The 27,083-nt window shown below is 34.3% G+C and overlaps 1 protein-coding gene across 3 annotated transcripts; it reads left to right on the top strand.

The window, feature by feature from the left end:
- Positions 1-5,074: 5,074 nt before the first annotated feature.
- Myl1 (myosin light chain 1) lies at positions 5,075-26,350 on the top strand. 3 transcript variants are annotated; one of them, XM_074071629.1, is made up of 7 exons: positions 5,075-5,330; positions 16,666-16,693; positions 20,685-20,828; positions 23,566-23,739; positions 24,279-24,356; positions 25,469-25,511; positions 26,027-26,350. In XM_074071629.1, the coding sequence occupies exons 1-6, from the start codon at positions 5,205-5,207 to the stop codon at positions 25,495-25,497; spliced, it is 579 nt and encodes a 192-aa protein (XP_073927730.1). In that variant the 5' UTR covers positions 5,075-5,204; the 3' UTR covers positions 25,498-25,511; positions 26,027-26,350. The 3 variants fall into 3 exon arrangements, with proteins under 3 accessions (XP_073927730.1, XP_020009269.2, XP_073927729.1); XM_020153680.2 differs by lacking the exon at positions 5,075-5,330 and adding an exon at positions 15,545-15,697; XM_074071628.1 differs by lacking the exons at positions 5,075-5,330; positions 16,666-16,693 and adding exons at positions 15,545-15,697; positions 16,424-16,448.
- The last annotated feature ends 733 nt before the right edge of the window (positions 26,351-27,083 follow it).

The raw sequence follows: 27,083 nt of genomic DNA, 5'->3' as shown, positions 1-27,083 counted from the left end.
TGGCACCATCCCAGTAGTTCCTTTCCTTCTCTGAGATCCTCTTCTGAAACATAACCTTCAACTGGATCATTTTTTATAAGCTAACATTGTTACTCTATCATAACTGAATAGCTAAGGCACAATACCTAGAGTGTTTCACATGTAAAATTATTCTTACTTTAGCCAATAGGAAGCAGTTATTAAGAGCTTAAGCTTTAGATTGTATTGAGTTTGGATTCTATTTCTGTTTTTGACTCATGGGTTTTGTAATTAGCACATTGCTTTATCTCTGTGAGTCTTTTTATGTGTAAGGTAAAAATGATAATACCTGCCTCCGAGTTATTGTGAGGATTAAAAGCGATGATGCACATTAACTATTAAGAGATGACCATTAATAACACTACTTTGCAAAAAGCATAGAACTTTGCAGTTTAAAAGAGAATCTTATCCTATCCATTTCTCTAATTGTGTATTTCAGCATCTCTGAAGCTAAACCAACAGTCAGTAGTCACACAGCTAGTTAGTAGTAAACCATATCTCCCCAGTCAATACACTAATAGAGAAATTATTCAACCGTTCACCACTTGCTTTAGCTCTGTGCTTGGTCTTTATGAACTAACTACATAATCAATCAAAAATGCAGTCTGATTCCTGATGAGGCAACTTGAAATCGGAATAGTGTATGGATTAATAAATGCTATTTAGTAGGGCTTGGGATGTTCAGAACCATGAACTCTACTTATTCATTTTGTTAAAGTGAAAAAAAAATCAATAAGAAGATGTGATTTCCATGTAGATTTCACCCACCAAATGGGGCTTGTGATTTGTAGACAGCTCAGATAAGGAAATAAACTGTAAGCAGGAAAGCTTTGCTGAACAAATTATTGGGTATGGTAGATTTGCCAACTAAGGGCTAAAACGCAGAGGAGAAGCTGTTGTGACATGGAATGATGTCACAACAATGACATCAAAGATGTGGAAGTCACTGCTTCAGGTGCTTGTCATGGAAAGTTTTCCCATAGTTGTCACACTCAAACACGTGCACACACATACACACACAAACTGAACAATGAATTACATATAAGGAAAAAGAAATCCTGAGCCTTGAGAGTTAAGAATTTGGCTTTTTAAATTATCTATGTTATAATTTACTTAAGATATAACTAAATGGCAATCAAGGAGAGAAAAATAGAAAATGTGGATAGGCAAAAAGAAATTAATCCATATCTCTACACTCATAAAGAACTATTATTAGCATGTTGTGTTTACATGTGCACAAAGGTTAATTCACATACTCAAGTTAATTCTTATTTGGCTTAAAGGTATGTTAAAGGGAATCAATACAAGTTTTTTAATCTAATGTAGTACCTCATTATGTCAAAAAGCAACCACAAAAATTGAAAAGACACTTCCTATCAACAACTTCAGGGCCAGGCACAGTGACTCACACCTGTAATGCAGGCTGCTCAGGAGGCAAAAAAAAAAGTAGGGCAGCAGTTAGAGGACAGCTTGGACAGAATGTCAGTAAGACGCCATCCCAACCAATGAGCCAGGTGTGTGACATGCACTTATCCTAGATATTTGGGAGGTGTAGGTAGGAGAATTGTAATCTAGGCTGGCCTGGGCAGAAACATGAGACCCTACCTGAAAAATAACTAAAGCAAAAAGGGCAGAGGTTGTGGCTCAAGGGGTAGAATACCTACCTAGCAAGTACACAGTCCTGAGTTCAAACTCCAGTTCCAAAAAAGATAAAAACTTCAAAATTTCACAATTATTGTGCACTATGTATTTAATTAACCAACAACCCCTTTTCTTCAGGAATATATTAAAGGCTGGTGATGATAGGTTTAAGTACAACTCAGTGAGAACTTACCAAACATTTTTAGTGGTCCCAGTATCAGGGCAAATAGAAAATAAGTGCCTATGTTTTCTAGAAATTATTCTGACAAGTAAACACATGAAAACAAGTGGATTACTTGGGCAAAACCATGGGTAGGAGGCAAGAAATACAAGTGGAATTTCTGATGCTGGCCAGGACATGCCTTTCTTCATCAACACTTTTAATACAGTGGCAATAATGTTTTCACACAAGAGTATGATAAAAGCAGATCCATCTCTATCTCTCTCCCGCCCTCTCTCTCCTTCTCTCTCTCGGCTTCTTTCTTCTCCCTCCTCCTCCTCTCCCCTCCTCTTCCCCTCTCTCTCTCACTCTCTGACATGAAGAACAATTGAGGTAATGATTCTTAATCTACTTTATAGTTTTACTCTTTTTGAAGTTATTTTTCTAATTTGCTTTAATATTTCCTGATACAAAAATCACTTTTATTGCATGCAGCAATTCCCCTTAAGTGTGTGTACTCTACATTCTTGTTTTGCCTGGAATCTTCTTCCTTTGCCTATAAACTCCTCTTTTTCTTTGGTTCCTAACCAAATCATCCTTTCCTATGGCTGCTTTTGCTAATGCTGACAAGTGCAGTTTTCCCCATTCTGTGTTCTCATAACCCAGTTTGTATCATCATTCAAGCATTAATTTCAGTTCTCCAAAAGAGTAAGAACTAATCCCTACTTTTCCACCCCATAATACCTACAGTATAATAGTGTTTGCCTAGTATGTAGCATAAAAGATGCCTGGCTGATGTTGGGTGATAAACAGGTATGAAATAAGTAAATCTCTCTGTTGGTTAGTGGTAAGCACATCAGGCAGTTATGTGGACCAATGAAATATGAAAGGAAATACTGGTTGCTTCGTTTTCCAGGCCCATCATTTTCAAACAGAAGACAAATGTTTTATCTTAGTCAAATAAGAACTAGGTTAATATGTGGTAAGAGAAACATGAATACAGGCCATACTCAGTAGTGAATTTGCCCCTTCTCTGCCATTCCCTTATGCTTTGGTAAGAATCTAAAAAAACTATAGCAAATGGTACAGTTAAGCATGAGGAACACGTGGAGGCTCTGGAAACACAGCATGTCAGCTGTTGCTAAGAACAAGAATATCAGCTGTTCCCATTACACCCCCTACAAGTAAGTCTTGTCACAGCCCTAGATACGGGTAAAGAGAGAAATTTCATTCCGATTCTGATCACCATATTAAATTACTTTAGGATTATAGTTTCAGAAAGCTTCTAAATTCTTTCTTCACAGTGTAATTTCTGTATGTAATTAACAATGGGTAAGTTGCATACATACATATTGTGTCCAACAGGGTTAACCATTGAAAAAGATCTCTGTGCTATAAATTTTGGATAGTTTTAGACTTCAAAAATGCACCTGACCAAAAACACAGAAATTGGATATTACTAATGAAAAACATATTTGGGGTGAATGGATTAGTGAAACAGAGATGAATATTTTTATTATTTCAATTTCTTCTCTGAATATAAGAAAGACCAAAATATTTTTGCTCAGAATATGTAACTTGCCAGGCATAGTGGTATACACCAGTAATCTCAGCATTTAGGAGGCTGAGGCAGGAAGATCACTAGTTTGAGGTCAATCTGGACTGCACTGAAGACCCTGTCTCCAAAAATAAAATAAAAACAACAACAACAAAAAAACCCATAAAGCTCCTTTACCTATCACCCATGTCATAGATTTTAAGGGATTTCTGCCTTTGAGCAAAATATTAATATAGGCTGTGTTTTAAAACACATATCCCATTAATATGTCCATTAATTTGCTTTTCTGTATCAGTTTAAAGATAATTTAATTTAGAATGATATAAAAAAGCTTTTCCTGAACATATATAGATATGTTAATTCAGTAGATCAGGCCATCACAAGAGATATAGGGACTGACTGATGGTAAATCCATTGTAATTTAGGTGAATTATTGCTAATGGAAAGATCTTAATCTCTCTCAATTATAATATGTGGAGAGTAATAATGGCCTTCTCCAAGTTAGAGGATGTTTTTATGCCAGAACAAAAGAAAGTGGTTAATGAATCTCTACACAACTATATTTAACAATTAGAAATATAATAGGTGTGTTTACACATACGTATTTGTACATATGTATGCATATATGTACATACATGATACATAGATGTGTTTTTTCAATTCCAAACTATTGTTTTACTATTTAATAACAACTGTACTCATTAAGTAAATATCACACAAGTTAAAAAAATGAGAATTGAGGATGATCGTGAGCAGTAGTAGTGATTACTACTTGTAACCCCCGTCTGGCAGAATTTGCCATTTACAAAGTCATGAAGTGTCCATTGGTTATCTTATATTTTTTAATATGAGTCTAGCCTTGCAAACCGAGAAAGACAAGAACAAAAAAGAAAAAGAACATCAGGTTACTCATTAAAACTCACACAATATTAACAATTAAAGCCCCTTTCTCTGCTTCTCTAAAAAATGTATTAGTCTCTAGTATAGATAAAAGATTTAGGTTAGATTTTATGCATTTAGAAAGTAAAATAAATGTATGTGCTTTGATTAAAAGCTATTTTACTATTTAAAGGTTGCTTTACAAGAAAATCAAATTATAGAAAATAGTTTTATTTTTTTCTTTCATATAGAGTTCTTTATGAGAGAGAGAGAGAAAGAGAGAACTAGAGCTTGTGCTCCCTAGAAGGGAAGCCACTTTAAGATGCAAAGGGTTTTCCTTATACGTCTGCTTTTTATTTTTAAACATCACTGTCTATTTGCTGACCAACATTTTCTTGCAAATTATGGCCAGGAGGGAGGAGTATGAGCAAAGAAGCTGGGTGAAAGTTGGTTACACTCCTTGCCAAAATTCCAAGTTGAAATTGAATCCTTCAGTCAAGTTTCTTAACCATGGGGGGAAAAAAAGATTTATAGTTTCAGCAGAACTGTAATTCTACTAAGAAAAAGTATGTCAATCTACTTTGCTATCACCAAAGGATCTGAAGCTGGCTTTCTCATCCTTCCTTCTTCTTTATATATGGAGGTGGGGGAGGGGGAAGGGAAAGGCAAGATGAGTTTAAAAAATGTGAGGAAGCCCTGACCCTTTAGATTCCATTTATAGTCTCAGCCGGAATGCCCCCCCTTGAAGAGCGAACTGTCCAATCCAGCCGCATGTGTCAAGGTTCTGTTAGGCACTAAGTGAAATATATATGCATGCTCTTATACCATTTAACACTCTGGGTCCACTGGGCTGTGGATCAAGGACAGCGCCACTGCTCTTTCAAGTATCATTTTGACAGGTTCTCTTGGAGGAGCTCCTTCTTTTTTTAACCCATTCTTTTAAACAAAATGGCACCAAAGAAGGATGTGAAGAAACCTGCTGCTGCCCCAGCTCCTGCCCCGGCACCCGCACCCGCACCTGCACCTGCCCCAGCCAAACCCAAGGAAGAAAAAATTGATCTCTCTGCCATTAAGGTAACTAAACAGGTGAATTGTTTGGTCACTGAAACATCTTTCAACAGTAGAGAACTCGAGGAATTTACAAACAGGTATATTTTTCATTAAGAGGAATGGCAATATTCAGTGAACTGGATTTTTGGAAGAAAAGAACCTGCCTTAAAAAATAAGCCATAGCATAAAATTTCAGTGAAGTTATTAAGGGTATGATGTCATATGTAGAAACTGAGTTTGCTCTAATTTTTGTTCTCTGTTTTCCATTTTTCCCTAAACTGTGAAAGTGCAATTTAGAGAAAAGAGTGTAAGTGTAAAGTTGTTACATTTACACATATTTAAACCAGTATGATTTTGGGGGGTTTTAAAATAAAATCTCTGGGGAAACTGGATCCTTCATCTTAAAACTACCTCATGAAGAAAGTATTAGCCCCTGCTTATTTCCAGTTTAAAGACAGCTGGTGACAGCCTGTTGTCCTGGGCACATCAATTTGACAGCTGTTTTATTTCATCTGAAAAAGAACATTTTTGAAACACAAGTTAATTCTCCCTTCAGCTTAGCTTAATAAAATTTGATACATTAAATGAGATATCAGAGCAGAAAATTATGCACTCAAGTGTTTCAGGGACTATAACTATCATCTTGCTTATTCCTATACAGTATATAATTCAGAATTTGCAAGTTGCTTCTAAATGAAACTAACCTCCTCAAAATTATAAAAATGTGTCTGTTATTTAGCTTTTAGTGCATGTATTTGAGCTTTTGCATTCTGATCTTGAATTAAGGAGAATGTGATTGATTTTTTGTGTCAACACTTTGCTGTGATCAAAGCTCTCAGCTACTAAAAGAGTATCTGCTTTTGGAAAAAATGACAGAATGGATGTCCCTATTGCTGCTCAGTGATGTGACCCATCAAATGTGTGCCTTCTCCTCATTCACTGGATTCTGATTGGTCCAAATGAGAGTTTGAAGATCTTCATCTGAAGAACCCTGCCTTATATGGAAAAACAATGAGTGCAAATGTCTATGAGGAGATCCTTTTCTAAGCCAACAATTCTGTGCATAATGTCTGAAGTCTGCTTGCTTACAACTATAATGCTGACACTTCACTGACTACTTTAGTATAATCACACATTTTTCCAAAACAGCCCTAAAACAATTATTGAATTAGATCACCTTTGGATTTATGTGAAGATTTATTTATTTATATATAGAGAGAGAGATTTTGGAACATTTCAGTTAAATATGAAATGCTATGTTTCAAAGTAGAAGTATATTTCACAAATGTCTGATCAATATTTGTAGGTACCTGAAGTTACATTTGAAAACATCGGTCATAGGAGTTAGTGTTAGTTAGGAACTATTTTTAATGGATATCCATTTAGGAGAAATGCATGTCAGGTATTCACATAAATGTTTTTCTACCTTGAGGACTGCATGCATACAGTTCTTTAAGAAGAAACCAAATGCTTCATCTCCAGCTATTCTAATTAATGTATTTTTATAGATGCATACTGACTACATTTTACAAGTGTGATTGCAGACACTACAATAATACAAAGATATTAGTCTTTGTATTTATTGTGATTTATAAAAAACCATATCATTTCTTTGTATCTGGGATAATAAGCTTCTGGAAAAAAATAAAATACTCCTTCTGAAAAAAGAACTCAAGTATCCTATTAATGAAGACAAGCATTAATTTTGCTCCCAGAGGAACCATGTAACAGAAAGCAAGTGAATAAAAATTTAGTTTAGCAGGTGAGAGGTCTCTGAGAAAAGATGAAACATCACTTGTGTAATCCATAAATTAAGTCAATTATTTGTTATAGTCCACAGAGAAGTGGTGTTTTTCTGAATCTTGGAAATTGTTTTATCTTTCAGCTATTTTTATGTTGAATTAATGCCAGTATGAGCTAGTACCACCAAGAAAAGAGAAAATACACTAAGAGTTGCTGTAAGAATACAATATGCTCCATCATCTTTATTTCATAGCAGAACAAGATGTGATAGATTCAAATAAGGTACACAAATCAGAAAAAAAAAAGAAGAAATCAAATGAATCTTGAATAAATAGGAGAAAATCAACTTTTATCTTATATTCAAGGGTTTCATTCTTAATAGAAAGAAAAAGCAAAAAAAAAATTAAACAATCTTATTTTTGTAAAGGAATGAAATGCTTGCATTTGATTTATAATTTGCATTCATAAATATGAAATTAGGGCATATTTGGAAGTATTCTAGCATAGCCAAAGAATATGATGCAACTCAAAAATTTCATATTTAATTTCATCCCAGTAGGTAGCAAGCTAATTAAAAAGTACATTACAGTATTGTGTATTATAATGCATTTAATCACTTAATGATGTTTCTAGATATATTACTTCATATAAATTATAAATATTTTCAAGCAGAGAAAATGAAATTTAAAAAATTAATAGAGCTGTTATATGCATTTATTAACTTTCTGAAAACTCTAGAAAGAATAAAATTTAATTAATTATAAACTTTCATAAATCTTATAAGATTAGAAATCTTGGCCAGGCATAGTGGCTCACACTTGTAATCCAAACTACTTGAGTTGGCAGAGATGAAGAGGATTGCAGCTCAAGGCCAGCCTGGGACAAATGTTAGAACCCTTCTCAACAAATAAGCTGGGCATGGTGGCAAACACCTATAGAATCCCAGCAACAGAGCAGACCCAGGTAGGAGGGTTGCACTCTGAGACTGAGGTCCCGGGCAAAAACGTCCCTATCCAAAAAATAACTAACGCAAAAAAGGACTATGAGTGTAACACAATACACTCATAGTGGTAGAGTGCTTGCCTAGCAAGCACAAGGCTCTGAGTTCAAAGTCCAGTACCACTCTCCCCATGCCCCCCTCAAAAAAAGGAAGAAAGAAAAAGAATTCTTTAGACTCAGTAGTGCACATGCTAAAGTTAAGTATATCTGTCATGATGTAGTTACAGCAATAGTACAATTTAATTCCTCAATATTAGTCCCAGCTAAGACCTATGTTCTATCTGAAAACATACCACAGCTAATAGTCACATATTTGACTTACCATAAACTCTGAGACATCCTGGATATTTTTAATTAGTTTTATCAGTTTCTTAAATGTACTTTCCAACCTGATTTCCTGGTTTGTTGGTTCTGTTGTAAAACCTTTGGCATTCTCTGAGGGAATGTTTACCTGATGTTTTATCCCCATGGATTTTTTCCTTAAGTACCCTTTTCAAAACAGTGTTCTGCTGATATTTGAATAATAAAACTACTGTCCTTGGTACTTGTAAGCATTCCTTGCCTTTAGAGAGATGTTGCTTCCATCAGCACCAATGCCCAGGCTAAAATAACACTGCCTGACAGAATCACAGTCTTAGGAATTAAAACCCACTAGAAATATGGTTCCTGTTAAATACAGGAATGAATATTTGTTGCAACCAAGTGAAATCATGAAATTAAATAAATAATGAAATAACCATGTGACTCAACTTTAAAAGATCTTCAGTAAGTGAAGTGTTTGCACCATGCATGCATCAGCTGCTGTGAAATGGTGACTTAGTCATATCTCTCATTGTGATGCTTAAATTTAATTCTCACTGTTTTCCTCATTCAATCAGGTCATCCCTGACTAAACACTGCAGGCGATGTTACAAAAAGTGGTAATGGTACAGAATGCATTGACAGAAACTCTGCTGAATAACATATCTCAAAACAACCAACTGACCACATGCTTGGGAAGCCTCAATCTTTCAGTTCAATGGGTAACATGGATGTGTAGTGCTCCCAAATATATCTATTTACTAATGAGTATTCAGTGGAGGCAGAAAGTTGTATATGTGACTTGTTTTGATCCAGGTATGAAAACTTGCTTGTGTTTATCTATGATATTTTTTTCTCATTCTAACAAGGCTAATATAAACTCAATCCCATGAGAAGAATTTCTGGTAATCTCAAACTAAGTCATGCTCCTTGAAAAGTTCTGAAAATTATAAAGTTTCTTGTAGTAATAATAACCACATGCCATATGAATTTATTCTGTGCCATATTCTCTTGTATAATTTTCACAACATTACACTGGGGCTGTTTTTATTCTTTTTTCCAAGTAAAGAAACTGAGCCTAAATGATGGCTGTGATGAATACTCAGTTAAGTAATGAAGCTAGGGTTTAACTTAGCAGAAGAAACCCAGAGTTAAGGTGCTACTGGTATCCTAAGCTACCAGAATTCCAAAGTGGAATTGCTATTTCAAGAATGTGCAAAGTAGCCTTTTTTGCTGTTAAAGGCATGGAGTAGAGTCATTCTTGTATTGCTCTGCACAGTACAGCATAGCCAGAAGATGGGGTGAAAGGCACACAGCAGAGCAAGTTCACCAAGACTCTGACCTTGACCATTCACTACTGTTCTGTTCTCCACAGCCTTCCTTATCCTACCACCTGTTGCTGACAAATTGAGTGTTCTCTTTTATAGATGTAGGGTGAAACTTTAGGAACCTAGAACTCCTACTCACTTTGTTCCAGCTTCCTATGAAAATTTGTAAACAGAAATAGATATAGAAAAACTGTTAAAAGTAAGGAAACATTACATTTTAAAATAATTTTGGATTATTTCATTAAACATTCATACATATTAAATATGACCTTCAAATATTGTCATCAGGCTGATATTCTGAGAAGAAGATGAGGTTGCTAATTTGCTTAAAAATAAATAGCATGATTAAAACTGGAAATACCAATGGGCATTCCTTAAATATGAAGAAATGCAATGCCACATGTATACCATGGTTAAACCTTAACTTTAACTAGTTTGAGAAAAAGAACTAGGAAAAGAACACATATAGTCATTTTTTAATTAGAGAAGAATGATAACATTAAGTACTTTTCTAAGCTTTCTTTATATAATTTTTAAAGTTTATTTTCTTTTACTCTGGCCTTTCAATGGTACAAATTAATTTCTAACACATCTTTAATGTCAAACACTTCCAATATTCATTCATTTACAGTGTAAATATAACCTCAGGAACAAACCAAAAATTATTCGAGTCTATTACTAGGTGTCAGTATCTCATTTCCTCTTCCATATATGAGAACTGCAAAAGAAGAAAACAGGTGGAATGGAGTGGGAAAGTATTAAAGAGCATTTTATGTACTCTTTCTAGAATTACATTTTCAATTATCTACAACTGAATGTCTTTGCAAAATAAAATATAGCTTGCAAAGGAAGAGATATGTTCACCAACTAATAGTAAATAACTCTTTTCATTTTAAAGATAATTAAATCTTTGCAAGACAAGGAGGCCACAAAGTGACAGTGCCAAATTTAGCTCTTGACATTTTAGTGCTGCAAATGAACCCCCTGGCAAGTTGTCTTTAGAAGTTGTTCCATAATTACTTACACAGTATTAAGCACCATCTGACTCATGGAAATTATGGAAAGGATTATATTTAGTCTGCTGATACTACGCTTTCTTCTGCCTCTCTTTGGACAGAAGTACTTTTCGTATGAAAGTAGATCTTTATACAGTTTGCTTCTACATCAACTTTTATAGTTTGTGTTTTGCCCCAAACCACAATCTGGAAGGCAAAAATCACAATATGAAAGTACCAACAGCTTCACTTATACTAGTTAAAATTTAAATTATATGGGTAATAAATCCTGGTGCTCTGGTCATACTATTCAACAGTAAGGTAAAGCCAGAGAAGGGAAGTTTCCCTAAAAACAAAACTACATCTAATCAATTTTATAGTCTTCCTTTTATGTAATAAATGAGGTGGTTTTTACCTATAAGGTTCCCAATGTACTGTCTCCTGTTTATGAAGAAAATCCAATTAACTTGAATACAAAGCTGGAAAGTTACATTTTTCTTAACTTTTCTTTAGCTAGACTACTTCAAAATAACATCATCTATGAATTTTAAAGCATGCTTTAAAATTTAAATTCATGAAAAAAATGAATTAAGGTAGACTCTACTGACAAAAGGATGAAAAATTCACAAGTATCATAGATCCTAGAAATAATGTGAATTGATATTATATATTGAAGAAAAATAACCTAGAGAAGAGAAGTTATTTAACCAAAAGACATCATTTGCTATGAGAACCAAAACAAGATCCCCCATCTAGTTCTCTTGAAGTCACAAAATTCCAGACAAGTAGAAAAATGAAGATCATTGTAATTTCTTTTTTGGTACAGGATCTTACTGAACTTGAGATCTTCCTGCCTCCCAAGTGCTAGGATTATAGGCTTATCCTTGCCTGGCTATTATGATTTCTTAAAATGTACACAAAGAATTTTTCTATTGTTTACATTATAAAATAAAAAGTGAAGGAAGGAGCAAAAACAATTTGAATTTTTAGAAATTGCAAAAAAATGCAAATAAATACAGAAAGGAGAAAAAGTACAGCTCTCAAAAAGTCTTAAATTTGTCAAATATTATGAAAAAGTAGAAGAGAAGACTGAAAAAGAGTAGACTTGGATCACATATTTAAATTTTTATTAAAATTCACGTAGATCCTTATAGGTCTTTACTTTGAGGTGACTGGATTCAGTTGACTAGGTCTGCTGAGCACAGAATTTTGCATTTTTTGTTTCGGTTCAGGCCAATTTATCCAGTTCAACCATCTAATGTCTCTTATTCTAGAGACCTGGGCTGGTATTTTATTCTCATTGTTCTTATCTTCTTCTGTTTATACTATATTCTAGCAGCTGACCTGAGTATATACTTTGCTAAGGTTAAAAATGTAACCTTTGCTTAACCTTAAGTTAAGCAAAAAATTTAAGAGTTCTAAAATATTTCTATTGGCCTTTTGCTGTTGATTCTAAAGACGCTATAACATTAGATTGAAATTAGGTGAAATCTTTCCTAAGAGTTTATGTACATCTGAGTTTTTGGTCTCTCTGCCAGTCATTAAATCAGAGAACATACAGCAATGTTCTCTACTCTGCAAACTGGCCCTGGCTAGAGCAGCTTCTTTTCTTAACCTTACTGGTCTTTAGAATCCAATGTATCCTTCTGGGACAATGCAGATCTTTGAAGACTGTAGCTCATGCTCTTTCCCATGGCAATCTCCCTCGGTATTCAACATAATGTATTTCCCAGATTATCTTTAATTACAGCTCGTCTTCTTTTACTGGGCTAAACTTTAATAAATGTCAATTCCAGAAACTGTTTCTGGCTCAACTGCATTTCAATATTTGGCCTATAAAGCAATTCCTTCTATATGGCCAGAAAATTAATCTTATCTTTCATCATTTAACCAAACCTCATGGTTACTATTAGAAAGACAATTCCAAAAATGCAAAAGACACTGCAAAAAAAGTTACATTTAATAACAGTATCTTATAGATTATTACTTACATTTGGCATTAAACCCAATGACAAATGATAGCCCACGTCAAAAAATGTGGAATATAGACTATTACTAACAGTTTAAGATAAATATGTAGGCTAGGTTTGTAAAAAAAAAAAAAAAGAACTTGAAGGTTGAAAAATTAGAAGTCTGGCCTAGAAACATTCTAGGCAGAATCTAAGGGAAGACGCGGGCAAATAGAAAGGCACAGATACAGACAATTTTAAACGAGCATGTCTACTAAGGTGCTGAGAAGTCCCAGATGCTACAGGTGCAGTATTGAAGAATTCCCCTAGAATGTAATCTCTTTAAAAAGAATTGATGAAGCTTTTGTCCCACATGGAATGTAATTTTTAGAGGAGGAATTTATGTTTGAAGGAAAAGGTTAGTATACCATTTTCTAAAGACTTCAGTTAAGTAAAAATCTATTGATCATCTAATGGAGGGAAGCTATTCTATAGTTATGAGAAATAAACCTTCGTGGAAGATGTTGGGGAAGAACCACACCCAGGTTCACATCAAGAATGGCTTATATTTCCCAGAATATTTAATAGAAAGGTTAACCAACTTGCAGCGAGAGAAAGGGAGTTGAGTAGAATTTAGAGAGGAAAAGGCTCTTTGAAGAAGAGGAGATTTTATCAGCACTCTGAAAAATATTTAATTTCTAAAAAGGAAAGAAGAGAGGAGTCCATGCAAGACAGAAAGAATTAAATACAGTTTTTAAAACAAACCAAATGAAGACATAGCAAACTGTGGCAAATACCAGCTGACTGGATATTCATATTGTGCCTTTGTTCGAAGGGCTGATTACTTCCCCATTAATACACCAGGACAAAGAGGCAAGAGGGGTCTTGTCATTCAGAACAGTGTATCAGGATATAAATTGAACATTTCTTCTATAAACACAAAAGCTAAGTTTTCTAACTTTTAAACTATAGTTTGTTCTTTGGAGTAAGCTATAGTTTAGCTCCTCTATTGTCATATAACATGATCTAATTTATACTTTGATTCTGAGTAGGTACAATATAAATCTAAACTCTCCTTCTCTATGTGAGAAAGATATGGAGAAAGACCAGGGTGAAATAATTTGACAGCTATCCTATCACTTTACAACTTCTATTTTTGTAATAATAAAACTTTACATGATATCAAGTGCTTAGGAATAGTTTACTCATAATATAAATACATCTTTTACACTGGCTTTCTTGTTCATACAAATTGACAGGAAAAATATGTGCACGAAAACACATTTTTATACTTGAAGAAAAAGAAGCATAAAAATTATCATTATGTCTAGGAGGGCAACTTTAATGTTTAATTTTGTAGTCTTTATAGTTATTTTAATTAATGATATGTGCTACTTCTCAGTAACAATCACAGGGCAATCAAAATTTAATAACACAATTACATAAATATAATTACAAAATGAAAAACACAAAGAAAAATGTGTTCTGCTCTAATAGATTTAATTTGTATATCAAAAATCATGAAACTCCGAGTTACACAATTATTAATGGTAATAAATTTCCACCTTTGATCCTCTCTTTCATTTCCCTTTAATGGTTCAAAGCATTTTTAATTTTTCTATTAACTTTCATGTCCCAATAACTTTTCAAAATGTCAATCTGTCTTATGAAGTTATGTTTACCTAAGAACTAATAATCTTAAAATAATATTTTCAATCCTCAGTAGGGGACTCAAGATCTTATGAAATATTTTTCATGACTTACACACTTTGGGTCAAAAGCAATATATATTTCAATGGTGATTTCTTCCAGAATGTTTTGAGGGAAAGCTTCAAAGTATACATCTTTCTAAGTGGAGAGACTTCATGAGTTTCTTGACCCTCTTCTTTAAAAACAGTGATGGAAGCAGTATCTGAGTTATGATTTATCTCTAGCATGCTTCCTACATATGTAGAAAATCATAAACATTTTAAACTTTGGTCAGACATCCTGGGACTGATCTTTTTAGAACCCCTCTTCCCAATACCATTCCAGGTAGAGCATTTTTGCTCTGAAAACCCATTGCTGCCCAATTTCTTTATGCCTTTAAAATGCTAAAATACAATTTTGTGTTCCAGAAACCTAGCCTTGGGTTCTTTTGTTCTTAATCAGAAGACTGGCGCATATTGTTTGACAAGGCTGAAAGAGAATCACAGGTTCTAATAGGTCTACATAAAAATTTAGAAGAATATGTATAGATGTGAGAAAAAGAAAGTAAAAATGTTATTTTGGCTTTCCTACCTAGAAGTTAAGAAATTTTAAAAACGTGACTAGTCAGCCACCATGAAGATAACAGAGAAGGAATAAAGAACCTGCAACTAATGTCAGGACACTAAGGAGAAATGGTGGAAAAGAGAGATCGAAACCATTCCTTGCTTCAATTACACTCCTGAGAACACAGCTTGCAAAAGAGAGATCTCTAATTGGAGATTTCAAGACCTGCCCAGATTACTACTTTGGTAGATCCAAAGAGACACCCAGTGTGCATGAACTTTTCAAGTTCTCTGAATTTTACCATAAGTGACAGAGCTTCAGAGGACGTTCCTTCTATAGCAGTTGACATTTGAAACCCCAAAACAGTTCAACCAAGAATTTCCATTAATATCAAAACTTTCTGACTAGAAGTTTTCAAAGTTCATAATTCACCAAGAGAAGGAATATGCATGAGCTATTAGAGAAATGGTGACAAACTCTACCACTAGAAAAGGAAGACACTGCAAGCAAAAATCTTAATGAGAAAGACCATAAAAGTACTGACAGGCGTCAGTCTCACTATGGCTGTCCACTCCTAGGTTCTAGTTTACTAAAAATAGCTCTCAGAGTACAGATCTCTCCTTCTCTTTGCCCTAAGAAAGCTAAAGAACTCTCCAAGGGGTGTGGCGACTGCCCTCTGAAACCTGATGCTAGTTGTGAGGTCAGATTTGCCCAGAAATAAAAGGAAGCCTCAGAGAAGGAGGACTCCACTCAGGGATTGGAGCAGCCCTCAACTTACTATTCTGCCTCGCCACCGCTGTTTTGCAGTCCAGAACTCCATCATGGTGGGTCCTGTAAGAAAACTATGTGTCATTTATAGGAGGATATAGTTGGTAGTAGAAAGGCAGACAAGGGATAGAATTGAGAAGAAAACATATTCCGGACAAATGTTTAGAATCTACTCTTGGTTTTGATGAGATATGTTGAAGATAGAAGAAATTACTTAGATACTCTGCATCTTACTTCCAAAAGCAGTTCTTTATACGTCACCAGTTTCTGTTTTATCACATAAGGCTTACCTAAATGTAGAAAATAAGTTTGCAATTATAGCAAAATAGCATAGCTGAACATTCAATCCAATGATAACTGATAACTAAAATTAGATAGTCTGTTTCTGATGTTTGGGGTATTATATACTAGTATAAAAATATACTGGCTCAATAGCAAAAAGACTTAGGGTCTTTATATGTGGTTTATATGCACTTTTTAATTCAGTGTATCTCATTAGGCATATCTTAAATATATCACATATCATTATATTATTCTAGGAAGTATTTGATTTAGCATTTATTACATCATTTTACTGGTTAAGATACAGAGAAATGTTACCTAATTGTCTTTTGCAATAGATTTTTGTGTTCCTAGATTCAAAAGTACCCTAAGGCAACCTTCTTATGTTATGACATCTACATGGCTTCCTAAAAGTCTCACAGCAGAGAGCACTCACTCTTCTGTCAATGCATTTGAAAGGGTACTAGTTGTTTCTTTCTTTCTCTCTCTCGCGACTGCAGTCCTTCAGTGCTGACCAGATTGCTGGTAAGTGATTTGAGCTTCTCTACTGCAGATGTAGGCAGAGCACTGCCTCGTTTGTGGCTCAACCTGTTTGTGTCCATGCCATGCCTGAACTCGGAAAAGTAGGCTGATTTTTAAAGCTTACTTGGAAGATTACTCAAGGAATGAGCTGGATACACTTAAAAATCAGGACATTTTTGTTTGGTTAAAATATTCTTTGTGATTAATTTCTTTCTAACAGATCGAGTTCTCTAAGGAACAACAGGATGGTAAGTTTAAAAGCTACAGTTGTTGATATGTGCACACTCGTAAAGATGGCTTGTGAGAAAACCAACTCACTCTGAATGAGTCAAGCTTTTCCTAATTATCCACACTGGTGTTGCCACTCTAAATATAAATTGCTCTCAATCACTATAAATATAAATTTGTTCAACCTGAACTCCTTGCTTATAATCAGTAATCAAACATTTAAGAAAATAAAAGCAAACACCACAAAATAAGTCCTTACATTCACTGATTTCTAAATAAAACCAGTTACAACAGGTCATACCATACATGTATATACGCACAGGAGGGTATAGATTTCCAAAAGTTAGTTTGCTAATCAAATCCCTAAAGTATTTAGGTATGATTTCAAACTGATTAGAAATTTCTCTTGTAAAATGATACTAGCAAGGAGTCTACAAACTCTTAAAATTTAAGAGAATCCGATTAGTTTCTCTAACATTTAAATTTTTTCCCCTTTGAGTCTTTGAATCCAACAGATCCCATACCACACAGGATCTTGTTTTTTGGCATTCAGAAGTGTAAGAAGGAATCTTTTATAAAGTGTGTCACAATATCTGAAAGAACTGAGACAGAAGTACATTTGTAGAAAAGAGTTTGGTCAGGTCACATGGTATATGCTACAATACTGGACATAAAAATATTATATATTATGATAGATAATATATAATTATGGGTGATTAGTAGCAATCTATTCAAGTAGTTCTCTACTTAAAGGATTACACATTCTTCAGTCAGTGTCAGTATCATGTTTGTCATATTTCCATGTGAATATCAGTTTGGCACCTACATCATGTGTTATGGTCCCATATAGACAGATTGAATGATTGGATGACTTCTAACTCAAGATCATTTAAAATTACATTACAAAGTACTGGTTTTTCTTATTGAAAGCAGTTGGTGATTCTATATAATTTGTTTGATTTTAATGCATTTTTAACTAGTGTTGCTGCTACCTTATCAGCTTCTGGATCCTAGCCCTCCGCTCCAGTATCTAATTTATAAAGTCAGTATGATTGCCAAACTGTTGTAGGACCAAGCAATGAAAGATTTTTAAACCCTCACAGAGACAAACAGACTTACTATTGAGCATGAAACCTATTACTCCACATGTGAAGTAGGTTGTAGACATAGAAGTTGAGTAAATGTAATGTAAAGGACTGGTTTCTTTTTGTGTTAAGGAAACATATGTAAGCTTTTTAAATTAAATGAAAATCCTGTACTTTCAGAAATAAATGAAGACTAGTTTGTTTCCTGGTTTAATGATTTGAATAATGTTGCTTATGCTATTGTGCTTGAATTAAAGGAAAAAATAGGACTGAAGGGAAAAAATTAAAAATTATAGCATTGTAAAGGTCTAAGTCCTATGCTATCCAGAAGAGTTGCCACCAGCCACCATGGCTACTTAAAAGCTCTAATTATTTAAAAATTAATAAATTTAAAAATCTATATCATCAAGTTCACTAGTCACATTTAAGTGTTTAAGAGTCCCAGATAGTAGCTCCCTTTTGGGGCAGATAAAGAACAATTCCATCACTACCAAAAAAGTCCTCAAACAATGTTCTTCTAGACTCAAAGTCAGAAAACTTTTTCTTAAAGGGCCAAAAAGGAAATATGTTAGGCTTTGCTGGCAGTACAGTCTCTGTAAAATAACTCGCCTCGGTCAATGAAGTATGAAAACATCCATAGACAATATATATGCAAATGAGGGGGCACCTCTCTTTGGAATCTCCCCCAAACTCTGGGGACTGTACTCTCCTACTTTACACTTTCTATAAACTCTCCATCTTTACATTTTACAAAAATGAGAATGGCTGCATCCCAAACCAAACTTTCTTCACAAAAATGGGAAGGCAAACCTTGGGAAGTAGCTTGTCAATCCATGTTCTAGACTTTTCAAGAGAATAACTAAACCTTGGGTTACAAATTTCGGGTGAAAAAAATAGTATTTTCCTGGCCTTTTCCTTTAAATCACCAAAGGTTTAATGTCAAAGTGATTCCATTACAGCTCATTAAAATTGTACTCCTACATCAGCATTTTACCAGGGTAATTGTACGCCCTCTGAGCTCTCTGTGCCTGAACACCTGGAGCCAGTATCAAGAATAGTTCAGTTTCACATTTGAAAAATAATATTTGACTAATGAGACCTCTAGACCTGCAGCATGTGTTTTTGATTAGGGACATCATCTGTTATAGTCACATTACATAGGATTTTAGCAAAGAATAGTAACATGATCTATAGCTAATTATAAATTTGGTGTCTAATGCAATCTGAAATTAAGGGGTAGAGGGACAGTAACATATAATATTTGGCTGAGTAATCTATATAGACAGCATCTTTTGATTTGAGACCACTGATAGTCTAAAAACAATGCTTTCAGTGCTCCTAGTTCATTCACGAACATTTTTGAGTGTCCTTGATATTAACTATGATAAATCACCACCAACACTTGTGAATTTCCCAGAAATTTATATTTATTTAAGTTTGTAAGTTTCCATTAAAATGGCTTTACTGGACCCTAAACCCATAGTAGCACCTTTCCTGTCTTTCTGATATATATTTCTAAATTCTTTGTCATTGTAGTTTGAAAGATACAACCAGTTTTATCAAAAAAGAATGGTAAATATAAGGAAAGGAACCAATAGAGTAATTGTGATAAGAATAGATAGCATTTTTAAAATATGTACTTAATATATGCACATTTATACAAACACACACAGAAAAAAAATGAGTACAAGTAGGGTAATATGAAAATTGGTTGGACTGGGAATGTAGGTCTGTGGTAGAGGGCTTGCCTAGCATGCAAGAGGCCATGGGAGTTCAATCCCCAATATCACATACACACACACACACACACGTTATAATAATATATTATGATTTTCAAATTTTTACCACTGTGGAAAACTGGGCAGAATATACAATGGATCTCTCTGGATTATTTTTTGTCTATGTGTGAATTTACAATTATTCCATAGAAGTTTAATTTAAAAGATATTTAAATGCTAAAGCTGATAAAACAACATGTTATCATATATATTATCTGAAAGACAGGAAGATAAAGTAGGTCCTGTTTGGAGGAAGATAAATGGAGAGGGTAAAACAGGGTGAATATGGTGTATGTACTTTGTATACATAATTGAAAATAGAATAATGAAACCTGTTGAACTTGTTCTAAGAAGCAGAGGTGGGCAATGAGGGAGAATGATGGAGGAGGTGAATCTAATTAAGATGCATTATAAACACATATATGAATGTCACAATGAAATCCTTCAGCACAACCAATATATGCTAATAAAAATATAAAAAGGATAAATATAGAGATTATCATAGCCATCAATCCAAAAACTGTATCTCCTTCTTGAATCCATTATACCAAGAGCCTACTACAATCACAGTTTGTTGTAGTTAAATGATACAGAACTTACAGACTTGTCTCACCCATAAATTTTTCTTGAAAAAATGCAGATGTTTTTGGAGGAAAACTAGTTGGGGAATAGCCAAGGAAATCTACACCTCAAGAAGAGGGTTTTTTCCTTTGTAATTTGACAAATTTGAGTTAACCTCATATAACATAATCCTGATTGGAAATTTGTTTTTTTTAATTTTATTAACCTTGCTAATTGTATGAAGTATTATATAAAGATTATCAACATTTCTCAAGGTCTCAGAATTTCTTAATCTAGTCATGTTTTCCAGTCAGGTAAAGGAAGTATAAATAAATTGAACTATGAGCTCCAATTTCTACAGGTGATTATTAATAACATATGATGAGAAATTGGAGTAATAATCCCAAAGAGAAATGCTGAGTTTGCCAATGATTTGAGGTAGGAAAGGTGAAGCTCTAAAGATGACAACTTGAGTGGTTGACAAAAGTGTAAAACAGAAGAGTTTGAACTGAATCCTTGAGAGGTTGAGATTAACTAATAGGTTTTAAGAAGAAAACAAACAGCCTAATTCTCCTTGCTTCTTGCAGAATTCAAGGAGGCATTTCTCCTGTTTGACAGAACCGGTGAAAGCAAAATCACCTTAAGCCAGGTCGGCGATGTCCTTCGGGCACTGGGCACAAATCCTACCAATGCAGAGGTCAAGAAGGTTCTGGGGAATCCTAGCAATGAAGGTAACCTTATCAGCTTATTCATGGTCTGTGGAAGTCTAGAGAAACCATTGGGGGAGGGAGAAGAAGATGATGAAGAGAAGGAAGGGGAAGGAGATGGAGAGGAATAGAAATAAATAATAAATTCCATATAATAAGGCTTAGTGTACTCCTGATGGTGGCAGGTATGCTTCTTGTCTATCCAGTCTTATTAGCATTTTCCTCATAAAACAAGTTAACCTTCCTTTGAGAAGAATCACTAAACATGATAAAATGTCATGTAGTGAAAAGAAATGATATCTAATGCTAAGACCATCATCCTTATCATTAGATCTACTGTCCATAGTAGAAGGGAGAATGAAATTAAATAATATTCAAATCAGCACATTTTCTTCAGACTTCAGTCTTTCAGTGGCAAAAATATATTTTGACAAAGATGGTAAATATGACTAAAACACAATGTGTTTTACGTATGATTTTGAACAAATTAGAATGCCATACTTCTAGAAAAAATATATTCCTCAATAAAAACTGTGGAAACAAAGTTGCAATGTTTGGAAGTAACTGAAAAATACTGCTGACTTTGACCATATATCTTTTTTTTTCTTTTATTATTCATATGTGCATACAAGGCTTGGGTCATTTCTCCCCCCTGCCCCCACCCCCTCCCTTACCACCCACTCTGCCCCCTCCCTCTCCCCCCCACCCCCTCAATACCCAGCAGAAACTATTTTGCCCTTATCTCTAATTTTGTTGCAGAGAGAGTATATGCAATAATAGGAAGGAACAAGGGGTTTTGCTGGTTGAGATAAGGATAGCTATACAGGGCATTGACTCACACTGATTTCCTGTGCGTGTGTGTTACCTTCTAGGTTAATTCTTTTTGATCTAACCTTTTCTCTAGTACCTGTTCCCCTTCTCCTATTGGCCTCAGTTGCTTTTAAGGTATCTGCTTTAGTTTCTCTGCATTAAGGGCAACAAATGCTAGCTAATTTTTTAGGTGTCTTACCTATCCTCACCCCTCCCTTGTGTGCTCTCACTTTTATCATGTGCTCAAAGTCCAATCCCCTTGTTGTGTTTGCCCTTGATCTAATGTCCACATATGAGGGAGAACATATGATTTTTTGACCATATATCTATATGAAAGAGAACAATGAAACTTCTTGCAATGGCTTGAAGAGGAGAAGGGAGGGGCCTGAGGGAGAAAGTTGGTGGGGGCATCTAACCAATGTACAATATAAGCCTATGTGGAATTATCACAATGAATTCCTCTGTTCAATGAATATATCCTAATAAAAAACTAAAAACAAGAAAAAAAGAAAACTACGTCCTGACTTTGGCCTGTACACTGTCCTTTGACACTGCTTCTGTGGCCATCTTAAAAGAAACTCAGCTATCTTATTTAAGAGCAGACAGATTGATATCTTAATGAGTACCTTCTATTTCCAATAAATTATAAAAATTTAAAAATCCTAAATCAAAACCTGCACTCAATGCCTCTAGGTAAATGTTGGAATAAAAATCAGTAGTGACAGTAAGTGACAAAATTGCAGAAAACACTTGATACAGAAACCTAATCCTTAGTTTAGAACAAGGAAATTATTTTTAATCTCAGTGGTTCATGGCAAGGTGACTCCAAACAAAAAAGATACAACATAAAACTGAAGTGTTTTTAAGTAGATATTTGGACTGTTTATCTTTGCCATTAGTGGAAAAAGGAAGGGTAAGGTGAATAAACTTGTGCTTCTCCTTGATAACTGAGAATGTTTTGGAGATTTTCCTTCATTAAAAATGAAAAAGAACTTTGACTTCAAGAAAACTTACTTCTAAGGAAGTCCACTGGAATTTTCCTCATTTTCTTTGGAAGAAATTTCCAGTTAAATCAAGTGGAAAGTAGCAGAGTATGAAATAAAGTGAGAGGGCCATCAGCTAAGCCTTATTTTTAAATGTCCTTGTCTAACTTACCAACATCTACCTTTAAAAGAATTATTAGGTAGATGTTCATGTATTCAGCACTTAAATTCAGTCTTTCTAATATTATTCAGTGTATCAGATTTCTTTCTTTGAGAGAAAAACAGGAAGTTTTATTTTTATTTTGGTAGGTACATAATTTTATCCATTTGCATATATCTGTATTGTCTATGTCATACTTTGTGGATGAAGTTTACCTTGCACAGATTCTAGAGAAAGTCCTCCCCCCTGCAATCTCTTGGCCTCTGAATTGCAAAGAATTTTAAAAATTCCAGAATATTTGATGTACACTTTCCTCATAAGCATTCTTTTTAAAATTACTTAAAGTTTAATGAAACTGAAGACCCTAGAAAAACTCAGGACATGCATGGAATGTATACGTAAGGTATAGTAAGATAATGATCTGTTTATAGGGATGTAGTAAGCTATCAGTACATTGCTTCCCTAGTACTTATGAAATATATTAAATACTAGTAGAATAGTAGGTAACACTAAGCATGTAATTTGTCCCAAGAATTTTAATAATCATTACATGTATTATTTAATTCTCACCATAACACTGTGATGTATTTCTCTTTAATAGATGAAAATTTGATGTGCAAAGAAATTAACAAAGTTGTCCACTATTGCATTATTGTAAATGACAGGTTGGAAAGAAAGAGCTCAGCCCTGGGACTCCAGAGCTCATGCTATTGTCTGTTTCTTTAAGATCATCTGGAATGAACTTTGTGACTCAGAGATGGTATTTTATGCTTGCTAGCTGCTAACTTCAAACTATAATTTCTTCCAGAGATGAACGCCAAGAAAATTGAGTTTGAACAATTTCTGCCCATGATGCAAGCTATTTCCAACAACAAAGACCAGGGCAGCTATGAAGATTTTGTTGAGGGTCTGCGTGTCTTTGACAAAGAAGGCAATGGCACAGTCATGGGTGCTGAACTCCGTCATGTTTTAGCCACCCTGGGTAAGGAGAATTCATCTCAGTGGACTTAAGACAGAATGTACAGGACCAGTCATGACAGGAGAATCATATCGTCATCAACATAGGTGGGGAGAAAGACTAAAAATGATTAAAAAAAACAGACTAGTCAAAAGTCGATGACTTTCATGGCTTCAGTGACAGTGAGTTAGTTTTGGGGAAATAGTGACTTAAAAGATTAGCAATGAGTAAGTAAAGCATCGAAGTTCCTTAAAATATAATTTGGATCATGAGGGATAATGTACATGTCATTCATTCATTCAAAAATACTTTACTGAACACCTACTAAGTGCCAAGGAAATAGGACATGAACAGTTTTTATCCCCCAAGAGTTCAATCATGGGCCCAGGATGTGATGTAAGTGGGAGAGTTCCTGCCTAGCAAGCACAAGGCTAGTTCAAGCTCCAGGATCACTGCCACCACCAACAATAAAAAAAACCCTGCAGTTCTATTATAGTTTATAAGAGTAGAATTTTGAAAAGACCTATGGCCTTCTGTCTTAAAAAAGGGTTTTATTTCATCAGGTGAAAAGATGAAAGAGGAAGAAGTGGAAGCCCTGATGGCAGGTCAAGAAGACTCCAATGGCTGTATTAACTATGAAGGTACAACCAACATGCACTGCTGGCTTCACCAGCTCTTAACTAATTGGATTGATGTTAGACCATGTTTGACTTTAAACTCTTCCCTCCTTATTGATATATTATTTCTTATTAATTGCACATCTCTAAAGAAATATCCTGGGAAGATCTGGATACATTAAGTTTATTCCAGCATATTTTAGCAATACCATGCACTATTTTACAGTTCAACAAATTTTCTCATGTATTTTCTTGTTAGATCTTTGCAATATCCCTTTAAGATAGAAAAGACTTCTGTCAAAATCAATTTTAATAGAATATTAAAGTTGGGGAGATTTTGAAGTCCTTTACTGATATAAAAAAATTATGAAAATGAGGAAACAGGGTCAGAGAGGTATAATTACTTAGTGTTGGTCAAATTGTTAATGACAGAGCTGATACTAAAGTTTAGTTCACCTTATCTAGTGTTCTTGCTTACATGAAACCCATCTTAACAGCTGTTTTGAACTGAGAAGCATGAAAAAAAAAAATCATGTAGCTAGGTATGATGGCACACACCTTAATCCCAGCGTTTTAGAGGCTGGGGCACAGAGTAAGACCCTGTTAAGAAGGAAAGAGAAGGAAGGAAGGGAGACAAGAGGAAAAGAAAGGAGGGAGGGAATCTCAATTTATAGCAGCTTCGCCCAAAGGGTGTGAAAACAGTGTACTACACAAAATAAAGATGCAAAATAAAGTTGCATAATGTAACTTGCAAATTTAAAATTTTACAATAAAATTGAAAAAATTATCCTTAAAGAGCTTTGATGGAAATATAAACTTATGAGGCCCTACAACTTAGAAAAAAGTTCGGAAAAAAGAAAAGCATAGTGGGGAAAAGAGGAGGAAAGAGAGGCAGGGAAGGGAAGAGGAGAGAAAGGAAACAATGAAAGTACTCAGGCACGCAGATCACTGGCAGTCTTGATTAAACTTCATTTTTTTACCTGTAAATAATTTTCCACATTTGGTTATTCCTATAAATACATTACATAGAAGAATCTTTCAATATCATACTTTGCATGTGTGGATAGATAGCTAAACTTCTCTTTAATTAAATTTGACTGTTTTCTAACCCTAAACTGTCTGTTTTACCATGACAGCCTTTGTCAAGCACATCATGTCTATCTAAAAGGAGCTCTCAAGGTACATTAAGTATTCCTTCTTTAATATATGAAGCTTTCTCAATATTGCATTAAAAAAAAGCAGCTTCACTTTATGTGCTATAGATATAACCAGTATTGGTTCCCAATTGAGAGTTATTTATATTAGCCAAAAAAGCATCAACTCCTTGAAATAGGTTATCTAAAAATCCATAAACCCTATCTTTTTAACTATACTACAGTTAAGTGTGAAGACTCAACTAATCAGAGACTAGTTAATTCATTTAGACGGACTATAGCACTTATAAAAGTATAGCCTAAGTTCTTTGAATAACTAAATTAGCTTCTAACAATTAATGCTCTAAGATAACTATGTTATAACAGTTCAAATTCAAGCACTATGCAGCCAGGTTCTTTGAAGAAGGAAAGGCCTTACCCTTTAAGTACTGGTTCATTTTGTGCCCTTTCTTCCTTTGCACTTGACATTGCGTCCCCATGAGTTTTCTTTCTGAAAAAGATGCAATCAGCATCTAACTTGTTTTCCTTTTTCCTTCACAGAACAATCATTATTTAGGAAGACTGGCTGAAATCTTGTTTCAATAATACCCATGACTACCTGCTCAGATTTGATTGCCATCATCCAGAAAAACAAAACAACCTGGACTGTTCTACACTGAAGAACTCCTTGAATTTTTATATACCTTATGTTTTTTTCCGAATTGTATTCATACCACACAAACCAAGTGTCTGCTGCTCTAAACAAGAAGAATAAAATATTGACGATCTCAAATATAAGCACCACCTTTATTATCTACCATGGGTTGATAAGCATCCTTAAAACACTATGTCAATAAAGAATCTTGGTCAGTCTGTAATATTAAAGTCACATTGTGTTTTTATTTTCTTGCTACATGAAAACAAGTTTTTGAGACATCAATTTTTATAATTTTTGAATTATAAATTTATAAAAGAATCATTACAATGAAGATAGCACTAAAAAATGGAACAATAGTTGTATATTATTGTAAAAGTGAGCTGGAGAAATTTTGATCAATTAGAAACAAAGATATTTTAACATAAACTTTTTAAAGTAAAAGCAAGATTCTTCAGATTTGTGTAAATTATCATTTAAGAACTGATGTATTTCACTCTGGCCTATTAGAAAACTCCAGAAAGCCCTCGATAAAATTCAAAGTGACCTTTTTGCTATCACTTAAAAAAAAAAAACTCTTTGGGGATGGCATTATTGATCAAAACCTCAATATCTTTTTGATCAATTTTTTCTCCCACTATGATCCCTGCTTTGCATGTCCATGTCCCTAAATCTCAGTTCAGTCTCTTTCTATATGTTAAAAAAGTGGTAAGACTAATTAGAAAGGTTTCTAGAACAAGCTTACTTTAATCATCTCAGAATACCATCACTTCTTCATTGGAACAGAATCTGAAAGCTAATAGTTGAATATTTAGAAGGGACTAGTGGTAGTTCTCCCTACCTCACTAAAAAAGATAATGGTAATATATACTATTATAAAATCTCTGAAAAGTGCCTGCCTAACTATACAATTTTGCAGGTTGAAACTTTTTTTTATGTTGATAGCTTCAGGTCAACAAGCTC

Source organism: Castor canadensis, chromosome 4 (genome assembly GCF_047511655.1).
Source record: "Castor canadensis chromosome 4, mCasCan1.hap1v2, whole genome shotgun sequence".
NCBI lineage: Eukaryota > Metazoa > Chordata > Mammalia > Rodentia > Castoridae > Castor > Castor canadensis.
The sequence above is the reverse complement of the archived record's forward strand: the minus strand, read 5'-3'. Positions and strand labels throughout refer to the sequence as shown.

Excerpts from the sequence above, each read along its gene's own strand:
- Myl1 (XM_020153680.2), top strand. The coding sequence starts at position 15,560 with ATGCTAGTTGTGAGGTCAGATTTGCCCAGAAATAAAAGGAAGCCTCAG. Across the intron at positions 16,694-20,684 it reads CTCTAAGGAACAACAGGATG|AATTCAAGGAGGCATTTCTC; the intron begins GTAAGTTTAAAA and ends TGCTTCTTGCAG. Across the intron at positions 23,740-24,278 it reads TCATGTTTTAGCCACCCTGG|GTGAAAAGATGAAAGAGGAA; the intron begins GTAAGGAGAATT and ends TTATTTCATCAG.